This window comes from Columba livia, chromosome 6 (assembly GCF_036013475.1).
Source record: "Columba livia isolate bColLiv1 breed racing homer chromosome 6, bColLiv1.pat.W.v2, whole genome shotgun sequence".
In the NCBI taxonomy this organism is placed as follows: domain Eukaryota; kingdom Metazoa; phylum Chordata; class Aves; order Columbiformes; family Columbidae; genus Columba; species Columba livia.
The window spans coordinates 4,445,892-4,469,590 of NC_088607.1; the positions used below are offsets into that span (position 1 = coordinate 4,445,892).

The window sequence follows — 23,699 nt, forward strand, 5'->3', positions numbered from 1 at the left end:
AGCATGTCATTCTTTATATTGTTGCCAATCGACCTTTCCGTTTTCTGAACTGAGTATCTTCTAAACAACTGCTCAAGGCTGCTGAGTGGGACACTGGAAGTGCTAGTGTGGAATTGTGCCATATATTTAAAGAGATGACGTGATAGTTTAAAATATGCAGTCTCTTGACAAAGGGGGGAAAAATATTAATCACTCTTAGCAGTTTGGCAAGAATCTAAAAAGCATAGGAAGCTTGTTTCCCACAACCCAAACAATCTTTTGATAATTCAACATCATCTTTTGTATCAAGAGAAATCCCACATGTCTAAATAGACTCAGTGTGTACTGACTGTAATATATTCTTTGAACTGTTTCAACACAGAGGATGTTTTGGTTTTTAGAAGAGGATGCGATGTTTCAGTGAGTAGGATTTATTTGTGACTTGATGTATTTTATTAAAATTAGTCTCTCAACCATGTTAAATTATGCACTATCACTGCATGTCATGAAATAATGAAATGACAATAATAAAAAGCATGGATAAAATAATCTGTGCTGAATGCTCAAATTTCGAAGCAAAATTTGGAAATTTTTTAAGTGGAGAAAAACAATACCAAAGAAACCCACAAAAACCAAAACAAACAATGTATTTCCAAGTATGTTGTTTTTCAGACCTCTCAGCCTCATCAAAATATTTATGATTTTAAACATTTATGCAAGATATGTATTTAAGAAAAAAGATGGAGAGGTGGTAATTTTCAAAATCTGATTTGGATAGAGGTTAGTCCATGTGCCTTGCAGAGCATAAAAAGGTTTTAAAAGGCTGGTTGGTTGGAGGAGACGACAAATCGATGGTGTTGCTGGGTGGAAGAAATAATGACAATGACTTACACACATTACTTGCTTCTAAACTGACCCACTTTTAAGCTGGCCATATTTATCCATCACTTACAAAGCTATGTTTTAACTACAATCTTGTGTAGACACTGTTACACACTCCCTTGCTTGACTTGTGCTACTCTATAGGGATGGCAAATAATAACTATCCAGTGGATTTGATCATGTGTCTGGTCATGCTTTTGCTAAAAAACAAGATATTTGTAGCTGAATAGGAGAATAACTTTGCGGTTTTCTATAGTACACCCTCATCTTCAGCCTGCTCTGCATGCAGCATAGCCCTTCATCATCCCCCAGTGCACCTTTTGACAAACTGTCTGTAGGGAATTGTGGGTCTGTAGTAAGCTGGGTACCTTCCAGAGATAAAGTGGAGGATAAATTTAGGTCAGTGCAATTAACTTTCTTCTAATTTTGGTGGTACGGCATTCTGCTCTTTCTTCAGTCACAAAATTAATGTATTGCCCCAAATTTTAGTTTATTGCTGCAGCCACTGGCAGTTTCTCAGGAGCTGAGATTTGTTTTTATGGGCGGTCTGTATGTGAGGATTACAAGGTGGCGAACTTCCTTGCTTAGAGAGGGTAAAAATCATTGTTTCTTCCTCAGTTTGTTGGCCATTCATGATACTAAGATAGTGGTCTCAGTAGTAAGTTTGTCTTCAAGAAGATGTAATCACATCAGCATCTTCAGTATTCTAGTAATCAGTGTATAAAGAGCAGTGATATCCCATTCAGTGTAAATACATTAGCATTTGGGAGTGTAGAGTGGTTACTCGTAGGTATTTGAGTTGTTTCTACAGATACTGAAGAAAACAGAATTTTGCACTGTATATAACAAGAAGGGACAAAATACAATAATAACACAATGCTGCATTTGAAAGTGTAGTAGGATAAATTCTAAATCCTGTCCAGCTCACAAGGGCAACAGACATAGGTGACATTGACTTTCAAATAGTGGTACCTCCTGTCCCCACACAGAGGCTGTGAAAACACACCCTGATGAAACTTCAGCAAATTCAATGAAAATGTCTCAATGCTTTATCCATATCATGTAATAAAATAAGCAGCTGCTGTGTGCTGACTTGCATTGTTTGGTGCGTTAAATCAGTACAAACTGTTATTTGCTCTGACTGGGTGAAAGGACTGTAGAGATTGTTACAGCTTCCCTGAAGTTGGACTATCACAGAGTGAATTGTTCCAAATCTACCGAAATCATATCAAGTATATGGGTGGGAGTTACAAAACAACCTGAATTTGATGCCCAAAAATCTCCCTTGATATATTAATGTCACTAGTTAGGTATTACACTAGGGTTTATGATTAGTTTTCTAAATAAATTATGTTTCCCTTTAACTCTGGCTTGGTGGAGCTGTCTCACGGGCGTTGCTGTTACAGCAGAGTCAGTCTTTGGCAGCTTCAGCCTTGAGTGCTCTCTTCTGTTTACCCAGCTTCAATTCTTGTCCCATGTTAATCTACCACCTCCATTCTTGTGCTTTACACAGGATTTTGGTGCAGCATTTGTCACTGCTGATGAACGCTCACCTGGCTTTGGGCTATTGTAGAATCATTTTGGTTAGAAGAGACCCTCAAGATCATTGAGTCCAACCATAACCTAACTCTGGCACTAAACCATGTCCCTAGGAATGTCATCTACATGTCTTCTAAACCCCTCCAGGGATGGTGACTCCACCAGTGCCCTGGGCAGCCTGTTCCAATGCCCAACATGCCCAACCCTTTCCGTGAAGAAGTTTTTCCTGATATCCAATCTGAACCTTCCCTGATACAATTTGAGACCATTTCCTCTTGTCCTGTCACTTGCTGCTTGGGAGCAGAGCCTGACCCACCCCGGCTCCAACCTCCTTTCAGGCAGTTCAGAGATCAGGAGGTCTCCTGTCAGCTCCTGTTCTCCAGCTGAACCCCCAGGTCCCTCAGCCATTCCCATCACACTTGTGCTCCAGCTCCTTCACCAGCTCTATTGCCCTCCTGGGAGCTGAGTTTGTGACCAGCTCAGGTAATCCTGTGTAGATGGAGTCCTGACAGCATACCCAGAAGTTTATTTATACTTTCACAAGTTTGACAAAAATGTCAAAACTGATGATGTTCTGTTGCGGGTGTGATTTGTCACGAGGTTCTTGCTCCAGTTCTGACTCTTGCCAAAGACTCAGTGACTCACTATGCAGGGCTGGGAGGGAGCAGGTCACTGCTGTCCCCAGGAGAAGGGCTCCTGCCCAGTTAACCATCACTTTGCACTGGGAAAAGGTGGCATTGTGTGGATAGAACCTGGTTTGTGCCATTGATGCTCACTAGGGGTGCTTAAAAGAGGGAGGAAAGGTTTTTAACCTCTACAGTGGGAAGTTTGAATTCAAGTGAGCTGCAGCCTTTAGGAAAAGGATACATCACATGTATGCAGACATCTGTTGCAACAGATTCACTGATTAATCACAGCCTTGACTTGTATATTTTGCATGTGTGTTATGAGTCGTTGCAATGAGAATGATTGTGTCTGGGGTCACCTCGAGGACATTGGGCAGATGCTCCTGTCCCCTCCACTCATGCCCTGAGGAGCCTTCCCAAACCAGCATCCCTTCTGTATGCACCAAGGGACACTTGGCCGCATCTTCATGTGCGTTTGGTAGATGTGAGCCCCTTCAAAATTTAAATGTGCTCACGACTGTGCACACAAAAGGCAGTATTTGCTGGTTACAGTCAGAGCTTTTCATTTTTCATTCCTTTAATATTCACAGGAAGGAGACAAAAAGACATTAGTGAGGCAGTGACTATAGTTCAGATTTTTCTCCTCAAATATGTGACTGATTCACAAAGGTGTGATAGGCATGAACAGGAATGGAAAATTAGAAATTAAAAAGTAATCACAGCTTGGTTGTGCGCAGCAGATACAGAAAATAAGAAAGGGGAAAGTCTGGTGTAGGAAGAATTTCAAACACACACAGATCTCTGCAAATAATGGCCCAAAATCACAGGTGTTAAGACCATCAAATCTCTGGGGCAGAGGATGTCTGACCCCACATAGGGGGCCTGGCACCTTCTGAATGTACAGCAGCAAAAAGAAACACATATGTCTGCCACCAGATTTTCTGGAAAGGTGAGGAAGTTGGAGATCAGTATCTTGTGAAAACCTGTCTGGGAGTGGCAGCCATTGGGTGGGAAATGCACTTGCAACCCCAACTCCTCACTGAGAAGAGAGCTTTGGAAAATTGGGGCTTAATTCATTCTGAGCAAGTGAAATTCTGGCTCTCAGCTTTTCTCTGTAGGGCCTCCAAAGAGCCACATTTCACAGCAGTATGTTAATTTAAGTTAGCTAGAAGCAATTTTAAAAATTAAACATTCAAAGATATTCAATTATTAAAAAAAATACCCCTGCTTGCTATTCAAGCTCCATCTCTTAAATCATGTTTATTTTAATTAGTTTGTAAAACTTGCTGGGCTACCTGTGGTTAGCCTGAGCATTTTTTAACTTGGCTTATTTTTGAAACTGTTGGGCAGTGGGTGATTTAAACTTTTATCAGCATAAATATTATTATAGAATATTAATATTAATGGCTTTACATTTAATTGCATGAGACTACAAATTACTTTTTTCTTTCAAGCAGAAATCCATTTAATTGCCAGCGTGCTGATTCTTTTGCCTGAATACGGTTTAATCTAAGGTTTGTCTAGCATTTTTTTGGTGGAGAGATTCTGCTGTTTCAAGTATTTTTGGCTTGTCAGTTTATATATAATGGGAGGATACACATCTGTGTGCCTGTCTCTTTCTATTCTCTATTAATTTTCAGGATTTCTAATGCAAGTAAATCAGATTAACCTGACAGTAGAAGAATAATATGGTCAGTGGGGGCCAAGTCCATTGCAGATGACGCCAACCTGAACTCTGCCAATGTTTGCTTCTTATCCCCAGCATCTCTACCACTGTGGGCTTGAGCTTCTGCTGACCAGCCCCTGCCAACCTTCCTTTTTTATCTCCAATCACGAGGGGTATAGTGATGTGGAAAAGCATCCTTAGAGACCAGGATAAGTATATCAGGTTTATTTCACTTGTTGCATATTCAGCTTTCCATAACTGAGAAGCTTGGCTTTGAAATATTATGTGCAGCAGATGCTGTTCAAACAAAATAAAACCGTATCCAAATAGTCAGAAGTCTCAGCTGATGTGCTTGCCTGCTGGAGGCTGGGCAGCCAAAACCCTGGCATCCCTCCCGCCTCTCTTTTGGCGCTCACTGTGTGCTGTGCTGAGTTGGGATTTATCTCCGTGTTCAATACACATAAAGAAAAGTACAAAAACTATTCTGGGGAAGGCAAGGCAGAAATATGTTTTGCTGTTCTGGTGCTGTCCTGATGTCTTTCCTTCTGCTCAGTAGCCTGATGGTGCAGTTAGATAAGGAAAAGCTGGTTCTCAGGACAGGAACCTGCCAAGGCTGTAGATCCACTCTTAATTCTCCCTTTTGATTCAAGTTTTCACTCTATCCCTAGGCGAGTCACTTAATCCCTCTGTTTGTCTTTTTTTGGATGGAAATGATCAAGCTGGACACTTCCATGCATCACAAGAAATTGAATTTAAAATCTAAGATGTCCAAATAAGCCTTGTCTAAAGCTAATGTGTTACAGACAAAACCCAACTAATAAATAAGAATAAGAAAACCTCACCACATTAAGTAAATTTGAATTGTATTTGATTTTTGCATTTACTTTCTGTGAAAAGATGTGATTTATCTTGGCAATAGATACGGAGCTTTTTCAAGTAGGTTCATCCTGAAGAGATAAGGATTATTAATGGGAAGCACCTGAATCCAAATAGTTTCTGTCAAATCTGTACCTCATGATCCTTTTCTAGCACTGATGAAATTTGTGAGGCAGCAGTGGTAAAAGGAATTTGTGCTGGAACATGAGATACAGGTAACCTTGAATGCTTTTGAAGGTACTGCTATGTAATAATTTCTGTATTGCCTAGTTTACTGCAAGAAAGAGCTTGATAATTAATGCATTCTTTTTTGAATACTGGTGTAGGTCTTTCTCTGAATTATGTCTCCTTGGCTCTGTAAAATCGACAAGTATTTGAGGAATATAACTGTAGGTCCAGACAGATTTTATAGAGTGAGTTCAGAAGAACTTCTCTAAAACAATGGTAGGCACGTCCCAAGTACTATAAAGTTTTATAGAATATTTTTGGTTGGAAGAGACCCTCAAAATCATAGAGTCCAACCATAACCTAACTCTGGCATTAACACGTCCCTAAGAACCTTATCTAGGTATCTCTTCAACCCCTCCAGGGATGGTGACTCCACCGCTGCCCTGGGCAGCCTGTTCCAATGCCGAACAGCCCTTTCTGGGAAGAAATTTTTCCCAATATCCAATCTAAACCTCCCCTAGCACAACTTGAGGCCATTTCCTCTCATTCTGTCACTTGCTACTTGGGAGAAGAGACCAACCCCCTCCATGTTACAACCTCCTTTCAGGTAGTTGTAGACAGCAAGAAGGTCTCCCCTCAGCCTCCCTTTCTCCAGGCTTTCAGCTTTATACAGACAGCTTTATCATTCAGTGCTGATGGGTCCCCAAAAGATTCCGTGTGATGTGCTGCAGAAATTAATATCTGCAAATCCCAAACCCAATGAGCTGGATATTCCCATCATCAGGTGACAGCACAGATGATGTTCCCCAATACTTCTAGCTCAAGACTTTGCTTTAACTGTCATGTTTCTGTGGTGGATTTCCCCAGAAGCTTTAGATTTGTGTCTACGTGAATAAACTGAGCACCACGTGTGTATTAAACTCTTCAGTTCCAGGAGTCGCCGTGCCGACTGTGAACAGCCTGGCTGCTGGTTCGAGCATGTGCAACACATCCGTAGGCTTCCTGGGAGCACCAGACCTCCTGCGCTGCCCATGTGTAGACAATCTGCAGCTTTCAGGAAGATTTAGTGTCTGAATGCTCCTCTGGTCTGTATCTTTAGAAACGTCTCGTATTTAAAGATAATCTGCTGCCTGATTGGGATCCCTGTGCTAAGTTTTCGAGGTACCCTGAGTACATGAATACATGCAAAGTTCCCCTTCCCCACCACAGGGAATGTGATTTTAAGGCAGAAGGTGCCATTTCGGAGGGGAATCTGAATTTACAGCAGCCTTCTTAATATTGGCAGAAGCTGTTTTTCTTATGATGTTGGGGGAAAAAAAGGAGGAAGAATTTAAGCCCCTTGAGGCAGTTTTGCATTTAGTGCCAGTGGGAGGAGGATCTGATCACCTGTGATGGTTTTATTCTGCATCTCTACAAATGCAAATTGGATGCTTGTTGTGTACAGGCAAGCACAGTTAATGGGGTGTGGTGTGTGACCTCATATCTTAGCCTGATTTATCTTGTCCTGTGACCCTCTCGTAGTCCTTCTGTACTGCAAATGTACAAGACCAAATGTAGTCCCATTTGTATTTTAATTGGCAGACTGCCTCTGAAAAGCAGATTACTTGTCACTCAAGATGGAATATGCATGACTGATTATTATACATTTTATTTTGAGAGAAGTTTGACCCTTTGTAACTGTAGGGAGTGAGAATATTAAAATATGGTAAATAAAAGTCCTAGATTGGAAGTATTAGTGTAACAGTAACATCTTCTTATGCCAATACAATGAGCTGGTTCTTTTAAAAACTGTCTGTATGTGCCATGATTTTCTTACATATATCTCAATTATACAGAATGTCCACTGTTGTTTTGTTTTCATGCGGTTGTGATATTCTGTTTGAAAATCTTTTTTCAGGCCTAGAGTAATGAATATGGATGTCTTGTGTTTGTCCTCCTAATCTTATTTGTGCAGTTGAAGTAAAAAAAAAAAATCTGTAATACTTCAGAAGCAATAATGTCTTTTTGGTTTGTAATATTGCCTCACAGAGTTGGCTGGGTTGGAAAAGACCTCAGAGATCATCAAATCCAACCCTTGGTCCAACTCCAGTCCATTGACTAGATCATGGCACTTAGTGCCATGTCCAATCTCAGTTTAAAAACCTCCATGGACAGTGAGTCCAGCACCTCCCTGGGCAGCCATTCCAATGCCTGACCACTTCTTTTGGTCATTTACTGTGATTTTGAAAAATGGCCAAGAATATAAAAACAAACAAGCAAAACCAAACCAAACAAAACCACAACCAAAAAAACACCCAACACCACCATTTAACGTGCAATGAATATGTACACAACCACCCCCATTCAAATCCAATGTTTTGCTCTCAAACTTGGTTAATTTTTCAATCAGGAAAAGTTATTTTTCTTCTTCCTAGAGTCTTGATGTTGGCCATTTCCAAAGTTTCTTATTTCCCCCTTTGCTAGGTATAAATCTACCTTCAACTTACAATCACAGTGAAATCTGGTGCAACTGCCAGGATTTTGCAGAAGTTGAGGGAGGAAAGTAAAGTATTTTACAAGAGTTAGTAGAAAGTTTTACAATGCACTGAAATCACTGTCTATTTTGTTGTAAATAATTTTACTGCATGAAGATCTGAGTTGCCAGCGTGGCACTTCACGGATCTCTGGCAGATTCCCTACCCCAGGACGTTTTCTGCTGACAGGCAGACAATTAGTGTTTTCAGAAAGCTGCTAACTTGTTAAAGCTGTTTAACAAATGTTGAAGTAGTGTTTGCATTACAGGTGGCAGATATATTAATCTTTTCAATACAATAATAAAGAGTTCAGTCTGCTTGGCTATAGTCAAGATTTTTCCATTTAAAACAGCATGAATTAAAAAAAAAAAATCTATTCATTGAAGAAGGCTGGTGAAAGATTTGCAAAAGACTGGTTTAGTGTGTAAAACAGAGCTGGATTTGTCCACTGATTTTCTTGAAATCTTGTGACAACTCATCTTTGACTTTTGAGGGTATTAGTAAATTACAACCAGAAGTGCTTTTCTAAATTCTGCTAAACACCTAATCTTTGGTTTATTCGTGTCAGTGTAAGTCTGGACATCAGTTTGCATTTTTTGTGTAAGTGGGACCACTGTTAATCAGAAAATTAAATAACAGATGAAAATCTAAAGTTATGAATTTTCTGCTGCCATGCACTGATTTAGGGATTATCTGATGGTCTCTATTTTGTAAAGCCTGAGTGAACTTGTGCTGGGCTTGTGGGTGATGAATTTATTCTTGTTCCCCCCCTGCCCCTTTTTTTGGTCTTCGCTAGAATCCTGACTCTCTTTTACTGGACATGTATAAGCTAGTTTGTCTCTTTAAACACAGTGAGGTCAACATGTGTGTTCATAGGTAGTTTGATAATATTTGTTGATTTTAAAAGAAAGAAAAGCAAAGAAAGCAGCATTAGTATGGGTACAATACAAGGGGAAGCTTTGCTTAGGTGTGTCTGTCCTTCCAGATGATCCCTTTTCTCCAGTCCATATGCTCTTCCATAAGTGCCCAAATTGCTCCTATTCTTTCTAGTCCCAAGAGATTCTTCTTTCTAGTCCCAAAAGCTTTCCTTATTGTGGTTTCATTCCCAGCAATCTGACTGTATAGCTTAGGTGAGAACCCGTGTCCAAAAGCAACTGCTCTGGAGTGCTGCTGGTTACGCACCATCAGTTTATATACGTGAAAATAGAATTTAATCATCCTGGACTGACTTGATGGTACAAAGATACCTCCAAGCCACAACTCTCCGCCAAGTCACTGCCTATTGAAACCAGCAAGGTGTTAGGGAAAAAAATTACTGCTGTGGTTTCAGACCAACAAATATGAGAAGAGAGTCAAGGCATCACCTTCTCTATAGCTGTATACAAGTTACCATGGGGAATGCCCAGACATTACAAAAGCTACAGAGCTTTAACTCCACTCTTAAGTTAAGAAGCAGCATTTTATTTCTCCTCATACTCTTCTTTAGTTGAATGCAGACAAGACATAAATTTAAGTTTGAATGAAGATTTTTGCTTTTTTAGATTAAAGGGGATTTTGCTGTAAATCAGATAACAGACCACTAGAAAGATCAGCCTACTGAAGATTGATCTAGAGATTGTAGTAGTGCGCTGGTCCTGTGATCAATTGGACTCTGCTGTGCAGAGACAGAATTATCTCTGTTCCTGTCTATTGCTAACAAATATGAGAATGACTGCAGGCTCCAGTCATTCTTGTGTTGGAAGAAATGGAAATTTTGCTGGTTGAAATCCACAAGCTTTTCATCCTAGAGGGCTTATTATTTTTTTCCATCTTTTCTGATAATAACAGCAGAATAATAAATTTTCTGTAGCTGAAAAGGTAAGATTTTTGAACACTGGATGTATCTGTTCTAGATAAACCACTTATCCCCAAATTTGCTTATAAAATGAAAAGACAACAGTAATCCCACACCTCCTGGAATCCCAGAATATTGTCCTGTTGTTATTTTGCTTCAACGTGCCAGGCTTTTTTAATTATCTGTTGAATCTAGATTTGCATGTCACTTTTTCAGCCAAGTGTCGACATGACTTTGCCAAGTGGAATTTCCATTGCTTGCAGTCTTCCAAGCTTTATTACATTAAAAATAACTTGCAGTCATTCTAAGTTATGAAAAAATAACTTAGATACTCTTTGTCTTTTTCAAGGAGTAACTGGGTGACCTCTTACAGAGTATTGGTGAGCAATGACAGTCATGCATGGACTGCTGTCAGAAATGAATCTGGAGATGTGGTGAGTATCACAAAATAGATGTTTTGTGAAGATAAACAGAGGTGGGAAAGTGAGGGGTTGTCCATGTGGAGTTTTCATTTGCCAGATTCGTCAGTATAAGGCTACAAAGCAACGTCTCTGAGCGATCCCACTAATCATGTAATACAGAGGGGAACCCAGAATATCCTATGCAACAAATCTATGTGTCTGCCTATGGATGCAAATGCCACCCTGGCAGTGATCTTGCCTGTGATGAGACATGTTTCTTGTTGCATGGCCTGTACAAGTGTTAGTGTCAGTCTGCTGGTCCCTGGGGACATCTCCTGCCCATGAGGTGACCTGCCTGGACACCTTCCTGTGTAACCTCATCTGGGTGTTCCTGCTCCATGGGGAGATTGCACTGGATGAGCTTTCCAGGGCCCTTCCAGTCCCTGACATTCTGTGATTCTGTGAGGAGGGAGGGTTTGAAGCTCTGGCTCCTTTTCCCCTTTATCAGAAGCATGTGGGGGGATTTTGGTCTTTGAAGAGCAGCTCTGGTCTGAGCCACTATCAACCTGGGGCAGCACCAGATTACTTCATTTGTTTCTATTACCAAAAGTGATAAAAAACTTTTTGCAGAACTGATCTTGCCATTTCCATATGTTTGGCCTGCATAGATTTTTGAAGGAAACAGTGAGAAAGAGATCCCAGTTCTCAATATGTTGCCGGTGCCACTGGTTGCACGTTATATCCGTATAAATCCTCGGTCCTGGTTCGAAGAAGGCAGCATCTGTATGAGACTGGAAATCTTAGGGTGTCCTTTGCCAGGTAAGAGTTTTGCTCAGTTTATGTTGTGCCCAGACTCAGAAATTTTATTTCCTTTCGATAACTTGCTTTTGATATCATACCTGTCTTTAGTGAGTAGAGTTATGCAAAAAGAAACACAAAATATTTGTCCAGATACATGGACAATATCAGGATACCTCTTCCAGTGCAATTGCACAGTATCAATAAGTGGCTTTATTTATATTGGGCTGAAGTGCAGTGCAATTAATCTTACTGCAGGTACATGTAGTAAGGAGGCAATAGAGTTACACACCAGGACAGTCACTTGCAGATATCTTAAGCTTCTAGGCCAGGAAAGAACCATTATAATTATGTAGTCTGATTTTTTTTTTTTTTTCCCCTTTTAATTATTATTTCACTGTGCAGGCCATAGGACTTCCCTGAATTAATCGGAAGGCAAATGCTGTGGCTGAACTGGAGCTTATCCTGTACGGGGGAGGGAGGGGAATCACAGATGTAAAGAATTTCTAACAAATTTCAAACATTATCAAATCCAGCATGACCCCTGGTAGGTTTCAGGTGAAGGTAGATGCTCCTATCCTTGGTTAAAGACTCTGGAAAAGACACAACCTGAGGTTAAGCATAAACTTTGGATATTAGCTGTTTCTCTTAACATATGAGTGCAAAATGCAATTAAGGTTTTGCTAAACAGTGTGTACAAAGTGAAACCTTGTATGAGGCCACTTAAATAAAGGGGGGTGGACATTCGGTACTGAAAATTATGGCAAAAATGTTCCTATTAAGCACATTATAAATAGTCTTATGATGGATTTGTGTCTACATATGTATGCATGTATATAAATATTGGAAAACCTGTTTGTTCAAACCTTTTCTAAGTTGCCCACTGCTCATTCTGCACCTCTCATCTGCCTTTTCTTTTCCCTCTTTGGTCTTAAAATTCTGGCACTTGGGGATAGCTCTCTCTTTTTGTTACAGGGGGCTATGAATAGTATTTGCAGAAATATTAAAGCCAGAAAGAGAACTGCCTTTTCCGAGCCTGTCATTACCACTTTAGCTGCTCATGCTGCTGCTCAGAGACTCGCTGCCTCCAGTTCCATGTTGATGTAGGGTCTTCACATGCCAACCAGAGGTAGCCCGATTTTTGTCCTCAAGGTGTTTAAATACTCATGAAAACAAACAAACAGACAACAAACCAGTCTGGGGCAAGAAAAGGACAATTTTCTGATGAAGAGAAGTATGGGGCAAGTACTGTCATCAAACTTAGTCTGCAGGTATTTTACGGTTACTCAGGGGAAGTTTGGAGTACTTAGAAACTGCATTTCTGAGGGTAGCAAGTATACCTTGGCCTCGAGTGGCAGTGACCAAGTGTGTCCTGTGTATGTGAATATTCATGTTTTCAGTAGGATTCTGATTTATTTCAACTGTGGGTTTAGGAAGCTTCAGCCCTGTGAGTTGCTTGTTTCTCACTGTACTTTTACAATCCTTTCCTATTCCATGAAACTGTACTTAGAGGAAAGAGCAAAAATGTTGATATTTGGACAGGTGATTTTTATTAAGTGCAGCAGTTATTCCTACTAGATTTTAATTTGGTATACACCCCTACAGGGCTAAACTCTGCTTGGCAGTGTCAGCATTTGTCACCCTTCAGCTTCACGTGGCTGTATCAGTGGGTGAAGGTGCTACCGAGGTACAAACTTACCTGCAGTTCCACCAGCGTTGCAGTGGGTGCAGTGGTCATTGCCACTCGAGGCCAAGATATACTTGCTATCTTGTCACAGGTCTTGGATTAGATTGGAAACAGCATCAGTGCTTCTTCTTGGTAGTCATTTATGGAGTTAACTGCCTGCAGTGGCTGATTCAGTTTATTCTTGAAAGAAAATACCAGAATCATTCATTGAGAAACACAATGGGAATGGGATGTGTTTATTCAAAATGTAATTGGACTGAAAGAACTAATAGGTTTTGATAAGCTGCTGACCCATCTTTTTTTTTGCTCAGAAAGAACTGACATTTCTTTCTTCCAGCTCATTTTATTCATTGCACGCGAGGCGCTCAAAACAAAGCTGTTTCCCAGGTTGCAGAGGCCTTTCCGTGCATGTTTTCTTCCTGTAGGACGTGACTTACTTTTTGCAGTTCCCTGTAAATGGGCTTCTTCTCCCATTACTGGTGTCATCTTACTTCTCCCGGTTTAGATGACTGACTGGTTTGGCCACAGGTCCAGCCCCTTTGATAGAACTGCTGTATCACGCTGTATTGACTGTGTGACTAGAAACCAAGGGTTTTTTTTTTCCTAACAAAATTTTCCTCTGTAAAACTGAGCAAGTCTCTTAAATTCATCAAAATCAGGAGGTGGAGCTCTAGCAGTTCACACTTCATCCTTTCCAAAGCCCCATTTAAAAAGTTATGTGATGCTCAGTTTCCTTGGATACTTGGTATGTTTTCTATTGTATTTGTACCTTGAATGTGAACATACAAGAAATCATGTTTTCAGTAGAAGCAGTTTGGTCATCTTTTTGAGATCCCATGCATGTGTCCTCCTGAGTTAATGACAATGCAGGGACAGATGGGGCACAGGGAAATACTCAAGAAAAAAAGTGGTGTGGGAGGAAAGTCAGTAATTTTTCGTACCTGCAGATTTATTTTCATGTCTTTTAAACTTGTAATGGTAGGTTTTATGTCTTTATTAATCTCTGCATAAATTAAGTGATTTGCATTCAGTCTATACTACATGTCATCTTTCCATCATGTAGGCTCACAAGGGAGGGTAAGAAAGGAATGCAAGATAAAGAAGAAACCTGAATAAGATATTAATTTAGCACTGACAGAATGTGATGAAAACGGTTAAAGGCAGCTAGGACCCATTTAGATAATTGGAACAGAGAAGTTAATTGATTATCCAATCGGTATTATATAAGATGATTGTAATTTTTTTCAGCGAAATGTTTATATATATTATTCATAGCATATGTTTTTGGTGTATTGTGGGTTAGTTTTGACAAACAACTTTTTCTAGACTGCTGTAGTAGCTCTACAAAAGAAGCTGTATTATCCAACCATGTCAGTACTTTCTTTCAAGCAACAGAAATGATTTGCTGTTGCACCAAGGGAAAAACATTTGTCTGTGAAGTAAAGATGCCAGAAAGCCCTACCTATAGCAGCAAATAGGTGCTGCCACTTCTTGCTGGGGAAAAACAGGACAAAAGCACCAGCATTTAATTCCCTTTCCAGTTTCCAAAAATGTTGGTATTTACATCGATGTAGACTGACATGTGCAATCTTTTGCAGTTGCCTCAGAGGGATGGATGTACTTTCCTTGCCTGTTCTTTCTCAGACCTAAAGAAAATCAAAAAGAAACTACCTATGATCAAAAGTGCTGAGAGACAGGAGAGAGGAAATTAACTGAGCTCTTCATGCATTTATTTATAGTGTAGAGTATTCATGGCAATAGTCAATTATTTTAATGGAATACATTTGTGATTAAATTTAATTTTTAATAGTTCTTATATAGAAAACTATCACTGGTATCATGATTATGCCATCACTTTCAACCCAAGATAAAAGACGAACTGCTCTGTAATGGAGTCCTGTGTTTCGCAGTGGATGCATCTTTCAGTCCCGTTTTCATTTCTTGTCTCTTCTTGCCAGGCTCCCTGTTTAAGTCTACGAATGTGCTCGTTTTGCATAAAACTGTAACTTTCTACAAGTAATTTTCACTACAAGTGAACGTGCACATAGCAGGACTAAATTCAGCTGATTAGTCCTGAGAGTAAATTTTTACTTAGAGTGACAGTCTGTCCTTGTGTTCTGCTTTTATCATTGCAAAGCTAAAACTTAATCTTGAGCAATTGAAAACTTTTTTTCTTGAAGCTTGCTTGAGCAAAGACTGAATAAAAATGACACCAATTTCAATAACTCTCCTGGGAGTTATTTGCAATATATTGGAGTTAAGGCAATATATTATGTTTCTCCGTAGTCATCAATACAGATGTGTAACATCCCCCAGCAATGCAGTCGGTGTCATTAAAGGTTTTCTTTCATATTTTCTTTGTACAATGAGATGAATACTATTCTGGAAGACTATTGCCAGGCCTCAGAATTACCATTATTATTAGAATCAAACTGTAAGAAATCATTAGAAACAACTACCACAGGTTAAGAGTTTTTTTCTCTTACACATTATTATCATTCATTATCCTTAACTGGAATTAGTTGTGCAGTGTTTGAGTACGCATCAACATATACAGAAGAAAATCCATATATAGTTGCAGAATATTCACAGTCCTCTGATATGTCTGCCAGCAGATGTTTTCAAGATTACGCGTGTGCTGTCTGTGACATGTTCGATTTTATGAAGATGAGTCAAATTCACTTATATTATACGGAAATGAAAAAAAGGCACAGTGAGGTTTTTAAGGCAGTCTAAAGGATTTAAATTAGACTATTCTTTTCATTAAAAACTAATCTAAATCACTTGGAATGACTTAATTATCTCATCCATTTGGCATATGTGAGCCCTGTTTCTGAGCTTGCAAGCTCCATCTCTGTACAATTTCTGTGAGGATGAAGCAGGTGAACAAACCGTGTCGGAAACAGATGCAAGTTTTACTTAATAAATGAGAGTATTCCAATCATATTGTTTTATGAGTGTTGATTCCATCTTCAGGTCATGGCAAAGCTCATTTCGTACCTTTCCATGCAAGTTAAAGGAACATTTTAAAATTAAGAAGGTCAAAAAGACCAATAGATGTTGTTGTTGTTAGCGTAATAACTGGAAACCCACTGGAAGCGTCAGGGCTCCACTGTTTCAGGTGGTGTCTAGAGCTGTAATATAACAGAAAATTCCTTCTATACGTCAAACTGCTGAGCTCTATGGTACTTTTTGTAGGAAGACCTCAGAGCTCTCATGCTGGAAAGTAGTTGGGCATTATAGAACGAGATCAAACAGAAGGCAGAAAAGTCTTCTTAATCATGTGTCCATCTGTATAAAGAGTAGAAGTATGATGGTAACAAGCTACCTTTACTTGCAAAATTAATCAACTCTACTGGTAACGTAAAGTGGTAGAAAAAACTAATATATTCCCCTATATAAATGAGAGCGCCACACATTTGCAGGATCTTTTCTCCTTGGAAGAAAGAGAAACTGTTTGAGGTATTGCCATGAATAAATGAGTGTACTTCAAATTCTTCTGTGGTTTGAGATTTTTGGTCTCTTATTCTCTGTTTTATGAAAGAACCAGCTGCACAACAGATCCTTGTGCCTTTCTACGTTTTAGCTTTTAATTTGCTAATCTTTATTCCTGCTGCAGTAGAAATCTCAGTGTTCCAAGCAGACTCACAGTGGACCCTGGCAAAATAGGAGTGTTAATTCTCCAGGGAGCTGGCAGGTTGCGCACTGGTTTTGAGGGTGAACCAGAGATACAATTGTTCTCGCTGGGCAACTTTTTGAAGTTTCCACCAAGTCTACAGCATTCACAATCATTCCCATGATATTCATGTTTGATGTATTGAAAAAGTGCCAGACTTTGAAAGGAATGGGATTAAAGTATTATGAAAAAAAAATCGGTTGCTGTATATTTTGGCTCGTGGTGATAGAGAAAGCCTTCAGCATCCTGGCAGTTTTATGATGTTTATTTTTATCCTTTTACAACACAGAGGTATTTTTACAATGCTGAAGAGATTTTGTGTGGCATTAAACACACTGTGCATAGCTAGAAGCATTGGATATTTTATAATTTCCATTTCTCAGTCATCAATGTAATAATAATAATTTCTCAAATTAATATGGGTTGACCTTTAAGGGTTTTGATTGGACTAGATGATCTTTTGAGGTCCCTTCCAATCCCTAACATTCTCTGATTCTGTGATTCCAGAGTCATCTGCAGGGTCACCGCAGCATCACTGCCATCAGTGGATTTGCATCAATTTAGCCTGCAGTTAGGCTGGAAGTAAGACCTAAAAATGCAGGTGCATTATGTGAAACTTAACCCTCTTGATTCTTCAAAACTTTTGTTTTATAAGCAAAGAAATCTTGTTTCCTCACCCGATTAGGTTCTAATTCAAATCTATTTCCAGGTGGTCTTGCTATATATAGAATAAGTACTTACTGGAAGGCACAGACTGTATTGAACAACTAGATTTTGTTGAGGGATTATTTTTTTTTTTTTACATTTTTCAGTAATATTTGTAGAGTAGCATTCAACTGACCTTCCAGTATTTCTTCTGTAGATTAGGGAACAGAAGTAGAGACAAGCATGTGAATGAAGAGTAAGTAAGTGGTAGAGAACATGGGCAATGTTACAGTGAAACTTAATGGACTTTGCATTTTTTATTTCATAAATAACGTAAATAGTTCAGAGTTTGCTTTCCTGCCACATAAGAAAAAATTTTATAGCAAAAAGAAATTTGAGTATTTAGAAGGTTTAACATCAGAAGTATGAAGCTTAAATGTCTTCAGTATTTTTATGTGTTACAAGTTTTCAATAATTTGTTTGTCATTGGAAGACAGTACCTATGTATTCTTCCTAATAATAATTATGCTTTTCCTACCCACTGAAAAATTGCAACTTTTATGTGGTACTGTTTAAAAAAAATCATTTTTCTTCTCTAGGGACTGTCTTTTGGTTGTGTTGCAATAAGACTGAATGATATTTAGGCTTTGATTTTCGTCTTTCTTTTTCTAAAAAATTTAAACCAAATGAAGATGATTTTGTGGAAGGGAAGCAATTTATCATAGCAGCCTGACAGCCACTGGTTTGACAAACGATTACTCAAACTCCCAGACATTCCAGATATGGCAAATTAAGGAATGTTTCCAATGTTTCCCAGATAGATTTGTTTACATCTAAAAATAAATCAGAATAGATCAAGTTTAGGAGTATATATATTTGTCAGGAAATACAGAACTGGGCCCTAACAGTCTTGGCTGGTTTTTATCTAGGTGAATGGCCTGGAAAGTCAAGGAAATAAAAGTTATTGTTCTATCTACATATTCTCCTTTGAGTCTTCAAAATGCAAACTATAACTTATATCCATGTAGAAATAAATAAACTAATTTTAAAGTAACAAAGACCTCTGACTCCAACTGAAAATGTTTAGGAATATACTCAGGAATGTTTAACATTCACAGTAGATCCTTTCTGTATTTTGCAAGCACTGCATAGACTCTAAAAATACTCCAGAAAACTAAAAGATAATTCTTTATATCTTATAACAGTAATTTAATCAAGTAGACACAAAACATTTACTGGGGCTTTTTCCTCCGGTGTGACTTTTTTTTCCCCACTCTTTTATCTTGCATCTGGCTCATCATTTTCCAGCATCTTTTGCCCTCCTCTGTAGCCTTAGGATGCTCTTCTGCTTTCTGTTGCAGTTCAGTTGGTGCCAAGCAGCTGTTCAGCAAGCTGATTCCTGCTGCCTCCTTGCTTCTCTTTGAATCTGTATGAGCTGATTTGAGCAACAACCAGAAATATTGCAAATTTGTTGTTTTGCTTTTGAAAACCTGTTTTGAATGCATGTAGAACAGTGGAATTCAGACTTCTGCGTTTCTTCATGCATTGTGGCTAAGCATCCTTATATTCAAAACTAATAAATGGATGAAAATTCTTTTATTTCTTTTCTCAGACCCAAATAATTATTACCACAGAAGAAATGAAATGACAACCACAGATAATCTTGACTTTAAGCATCACAACTACAAGGAAATGAGGCAGGTAGGCAAAGAGGCCGGTGCATCACCTCCTGGATATGATGAATGGGTGCAGGCTTATGGAATCTGAATTATACCTGTTAAAAATTATATTAAACAGTGTCTACAATCTATTTATTTTTTTCTCTTTTAACCATTAAAATCCCAAAGGCTTAATTTGTACATCATCCAACCTTAAACAAGTGACACTCCATGACATAGGGAGCATTTACACACAACATGCCATCACTTTTCTTCCATGTATATTTGAGTTATGAATGTTCAGTGGTTTCTTCTATCAGAGTTGACCCTGACTTAGCCATCAGAATTCTCCTATATTTCAGTGGTTTTGGATAATCGGAATAAACAGAATCGAATTCTGTATTTGCAGTTGTGAAAATCTGCAAAAACTGACCAAAAAAAAAAAAAAAACCACTAGTAAAAAAAATCCTGTTAGTATAATTTTAAACCTACAAACCAGCCTTGTTAATCTTGTTCCTTTGACATCAAGTGGGTTACCTTGTTGTTGTTTTTATTGTTGTTTTTAATCTTGCTTCGTATCACCACAGGCAAAGGTGTGGGTTGTACTAAAGAAATATTTCTGCCCACTTGCCCTTCAAATATAAAGAAGGACTTGAAGTGTGTGAATCATTTGCCGCATGCTGAATTTTCAGTGTATTTATGCTGCATGAATCACCATTCATTTTTATTGAGCAATTGTCTACTGAGTCACATTTATTTCGGCAGAGATTTTGTGGCCTATACTTCTTAGTACAAAGATTAGACAAGTATAAACTCAATTGGCATAATTACTGTCAAGAACAATAAAATAAAGTGTATTTCAGATCCTCATTGCAGAAAGACAGGCTGGTCAGGTATCTTTGGAAGAAAAACACAGCTTTAAAACAGATTTTTTTGTCTACTTTTCTTGCAAGTAGAAAATTTTCAACTGTGGCTGGTCAGTTGTGAACTGGTTTTGACTGTGCTTTTCCAGTTCCTGGTTTTCCGTGTGTCAAAATAGTTAATTTATTTAGAGCTCATTGGATTCTAATTGGGTTCTGCTGCTGGTAGGCAGAAGACCATGTTTTGCCTTGTGATAAGTCTTAGATCCCCGAAACTATTCTTAGAACTTAATAATTTATTTTCTGGGTGTAAAATGGAAGAATAACTGTCAATTTCCAGAGTCAATTAAAAAAAATATACTGTGCATTATTGTCAGTTTTGCTAGCTACTTCACCGCCAACCACCTTAGAAAAATGCTGTTCTTTGGAGTTATTTATCATTAAAATTGAAAACGGAGGAGAAAAATGTGTTCCCTGGGCCATTTTTGGGATCATCACATTACATTGCAATATGTCAAGTATTTCTGAGAGGGAGGGATCTTCTCTGTGTCACATTATCTTAATAGAACTCTCTGTTTAGGAAGATGAAATTTATAGTACCAATTTTTTCTTTTAAAAGAGCATTCAAGATTCTTCTTTCAGTCAATGGGAACACTCCCTGTATCTTGTATGCAGAAGGCAGGATTGTCTTACAGTCCGAAATATTTGCATTCATTCTGTATAGGAAGCTGTTAAAATAATTTATAGATATCCCCAGGAATAGTTTGAGATGGACATTTGAGTACAACTCTGTCTTTGAAATAGTTAACCTGGTCATATATTAGGAAATAGCAATGTTAATTTTGAAACACACTTAAGTGGATGTCACTCATATCTTCGGACAAGCCAGACTCTGAGCAGTCCTGAGGTCTTGTGTTGCTCTACAGGACCAGCTGTATTTATGAAGTGATGTAATGATAATGCAGATAATTCTTCTGAATTAGAGATCACTGTATATGTTACTAGTTGAACAGGTTTATTTTAGGGCGAAACAACCAAATGTAGAAGACTAGAGAGATACCCAGTGAACATCCAGGTTGCATGCAAAGCCAGATTGACCGTCTCTGTCTGATAGTCTCCAAGCTCAAGGAGGAGGTAGTTTCTTGTTTTGCGCACAGCAGAACAAGAAATACAGAGATTTCCACAGACAGTATAGTCTTAACCTGAAAGGCATTGACTGAGAACCCTTTTGCCTCCTCTAAGTGTAGACGGCACTTAGACCTGGGTTTAATGTACCTTTTCTGTGAAGTGGACCTTCAAGAGACCAGTTTTGTGAGGCTTCTTTGAGGACTGTGTGCGGTCTTTTTCCAGGACACTAATAGGGTAAATAATTGGTAGTGACAAACAAATAGGAACTGTCAACTCAGAACTGTTAGAGAACATAATTGTGGAAGTGTTTTACAGTCCTGCTGCTTGCTAATAAAGCCCTGACTGACTGTTACCATCAATTGTCTTTGACAGTTTGTGCAAAGCGCAGAGAAAACACTGTGACATTTTAGGTGACCTGTTGTGCCCTTTGTAGGAAATGGATATGAGAAAAGCAAATATGAAATATGTTTATTTTCAGTATTGCAGTTGTGTATAAGCATTTAACTACGTTACTATATGCATAGTGTTATAAAAGAGGCACAATGAGGTCTGCTACAGATGCCATAACTCAGGAAAGGATCTTTGACTTGGAAAGTAATCCCATGCTTGCAATTAAAGAGATGATGGGGAGTTTTCTGAAGCCAATATGAATATTTTCACTCATTGTAATGCACTTTGAACTTGATTCTAGGCATTTTTCTCACTAGTGATGAACTTTTAACTTAATTTTAACTGCTTTCCTGAATCAATGCTGCAGTGCCAGGGATTTTAGGAAAAGCTTCAGCCCGGTTTCAGAGACACCCCTGCAAGAACGGGTTCATCTTCGCTATTTCATGTCTTTGGGAGCTGCCTGGATGCAGCGACACATCAGCCAGGAGGGACTTTCCTGCAGTTTGAGGAGAGTGTAAGGAGAGGAATTGGTAAACACAAAGCTGAGACTAACATTATTTATACATTATAGAAAGAGGGTGTCAGCTGGCTAAAATAGACCTCCTTTTAATGCAATATCTGTACTCATTGGCAGAGTGAAAAAAGTAGTATTTATCTCTATTGGAGAAAAACACTGTATCTGATCTGATAATAATCCATTTAACCCTTTTGTCAGTAGGACATGAACTAATCATCCCCACACAGTAGACCTTGGATAATTTTTGGTCCGTGAGGCTCCAGCAAGAGTTCTATAGCTCCATATCCATTGATAGTATTTTTGGTTCATTATGAGCCGGTTGACCATGAGAAGTTTGTCCCACAAAGTTAGTAATTGACACATTTAAATCAAACACTGTAAAATGTAAAATACTGTCCTCTGTTTTCACCTTATGTTTCAGCCAGGACAACAAATGGTGACATATACACTTACGTATGCCCAAAACATTAAAAAGACTTCCATGGAAATAGCTGGGTAACCATAATACCAGCACACTGATATCATGACAGTGGTGAAAAAAAATAGATATGGAATTAGACAATACACTGAAAGAGCATATCTGACTGTATTTTGCAGATGAATGCCTAGTTTAGATTTGCAAAATAAATTCTCATATGTATAAAACCAACGTGTGAGATGAACAAACATACAAAAATAGCATCTTTTCAGTCTCTTTGCAACATGATTATAAATAGAAGTGAAGCCTTCTATGAGAGGAATTTTAATGATGTTCTTTCCAATGTGAATCTTGTTTCCACTTAGATTTGGTAAATGGTGGCATGGGAATCAGACACATCTAATTATGGCATTTTTTAAATCATCAGCCTTGTTATCATCCAATATTGTTTCTAAATTAACACTGTGTGAGCAAAGAGTTTTATTATGCTACAATATTTCTTCAGTAATGTATGCACCCTTGTTTGTGAAATGATTGTCTAATTAATAGTCCCTAGGGTTCCAATTTACAGTAAATTCCTAATTTCTTTCTTTAATGCCTTCCAATGGAGAAGAAAAAAACCCACAAATAAATTCTTGTCATTTAAAGCTATTTGCAATAACAATTTTTAGTCTTGTTTGTAAATTTTAACGTTCACCTGACATGTCAAAGTGAAGTGTTTGTGGGACGATTTAGACTCCAGATATCCTTATCTGCATGACATCTGTGTAACTCAGTTGAAATAAAATTCTATTGGACTTCCCCCTCAGGTCCTTAATTTAGTGAAAAAATGACAAATACATCTCACGTAAGGAAGATCTTGAACCTCACCTACGCTGTAGTGTTTCAGCAGACACGATTCAGCTTGTTCCAGCTGAACAAACATTTTGTTGTGTGACAGCAAAGCTTTAACTCATGAACTAAACATAAAACTTTTATATCTAAGAAGTCACCAGAAAAGAAAACGAAGAGTTTTTGCTGCAACCAGTTTGAAATGAAATACTAGTGGATCTGTTTTGATGCTGTATTGTCTAACTATATGCCACTTTTTTCGTTTGCAGTTGATGAAAACTGTGAATAAAATGTGCCCGAATATCACCAGAATTTACAATATTGGAAAAAGCAACCAAGGACTAAAGCTGTATGCTGTCGAGATTTCTGATAACCCCGGAGAACACGAAGTTGGTTAGGATTTAGTCTAACTAAATCTGTTGAAGGGTGTTGGGTTTTGGCTTTTTTGTTTAATCCTCGTTCTCTGTATCTGCAGTAATTATTACTGATGGAATTATATTCACGGCAGCAAAGATTTCAAATGTATGTGGGAGGAACTTCAGCGCTATATTTCTAAATTGGGAAGAGGAGGCTGAGCACAAATAGAAGGCAGTTTGAATGTGGGATC

At 38.5% G+C, this 23,699-nt stretch overlaps 1 protein-coding gene across 1 annotated transcript in view; it reads left to right on the forward strand.

The window, feature by feature from the left end:
* CPXM2 (carboxypeptidase X, M14 family member 2) overlaps positions 1-23,699 on the forward strand; it is a 75,252-nt gene that overhangs the window by 34,610 nt on the left and 16,943 nt on the right. The window contains exons 4-7 of the mRNA XM_065066773.1: positions 10,433-10,517; positions 11,153-11,303; positions 18,903-18,991; positions 23,362-23,485. Of these exons, the coding sequence (XP_064922845.1) occupies positions 10,433-10,517; positions 11,153-11,303; positions 18,903-18,991; positions 23,362-23,485 (449 nt within the window). The remainder of the gene's footprint in view (positions 1-10,432; positions 10,518-11,152; positions 11,304-18,902; positions 18,992-23,361; positions 23,486-23,699) is intronic.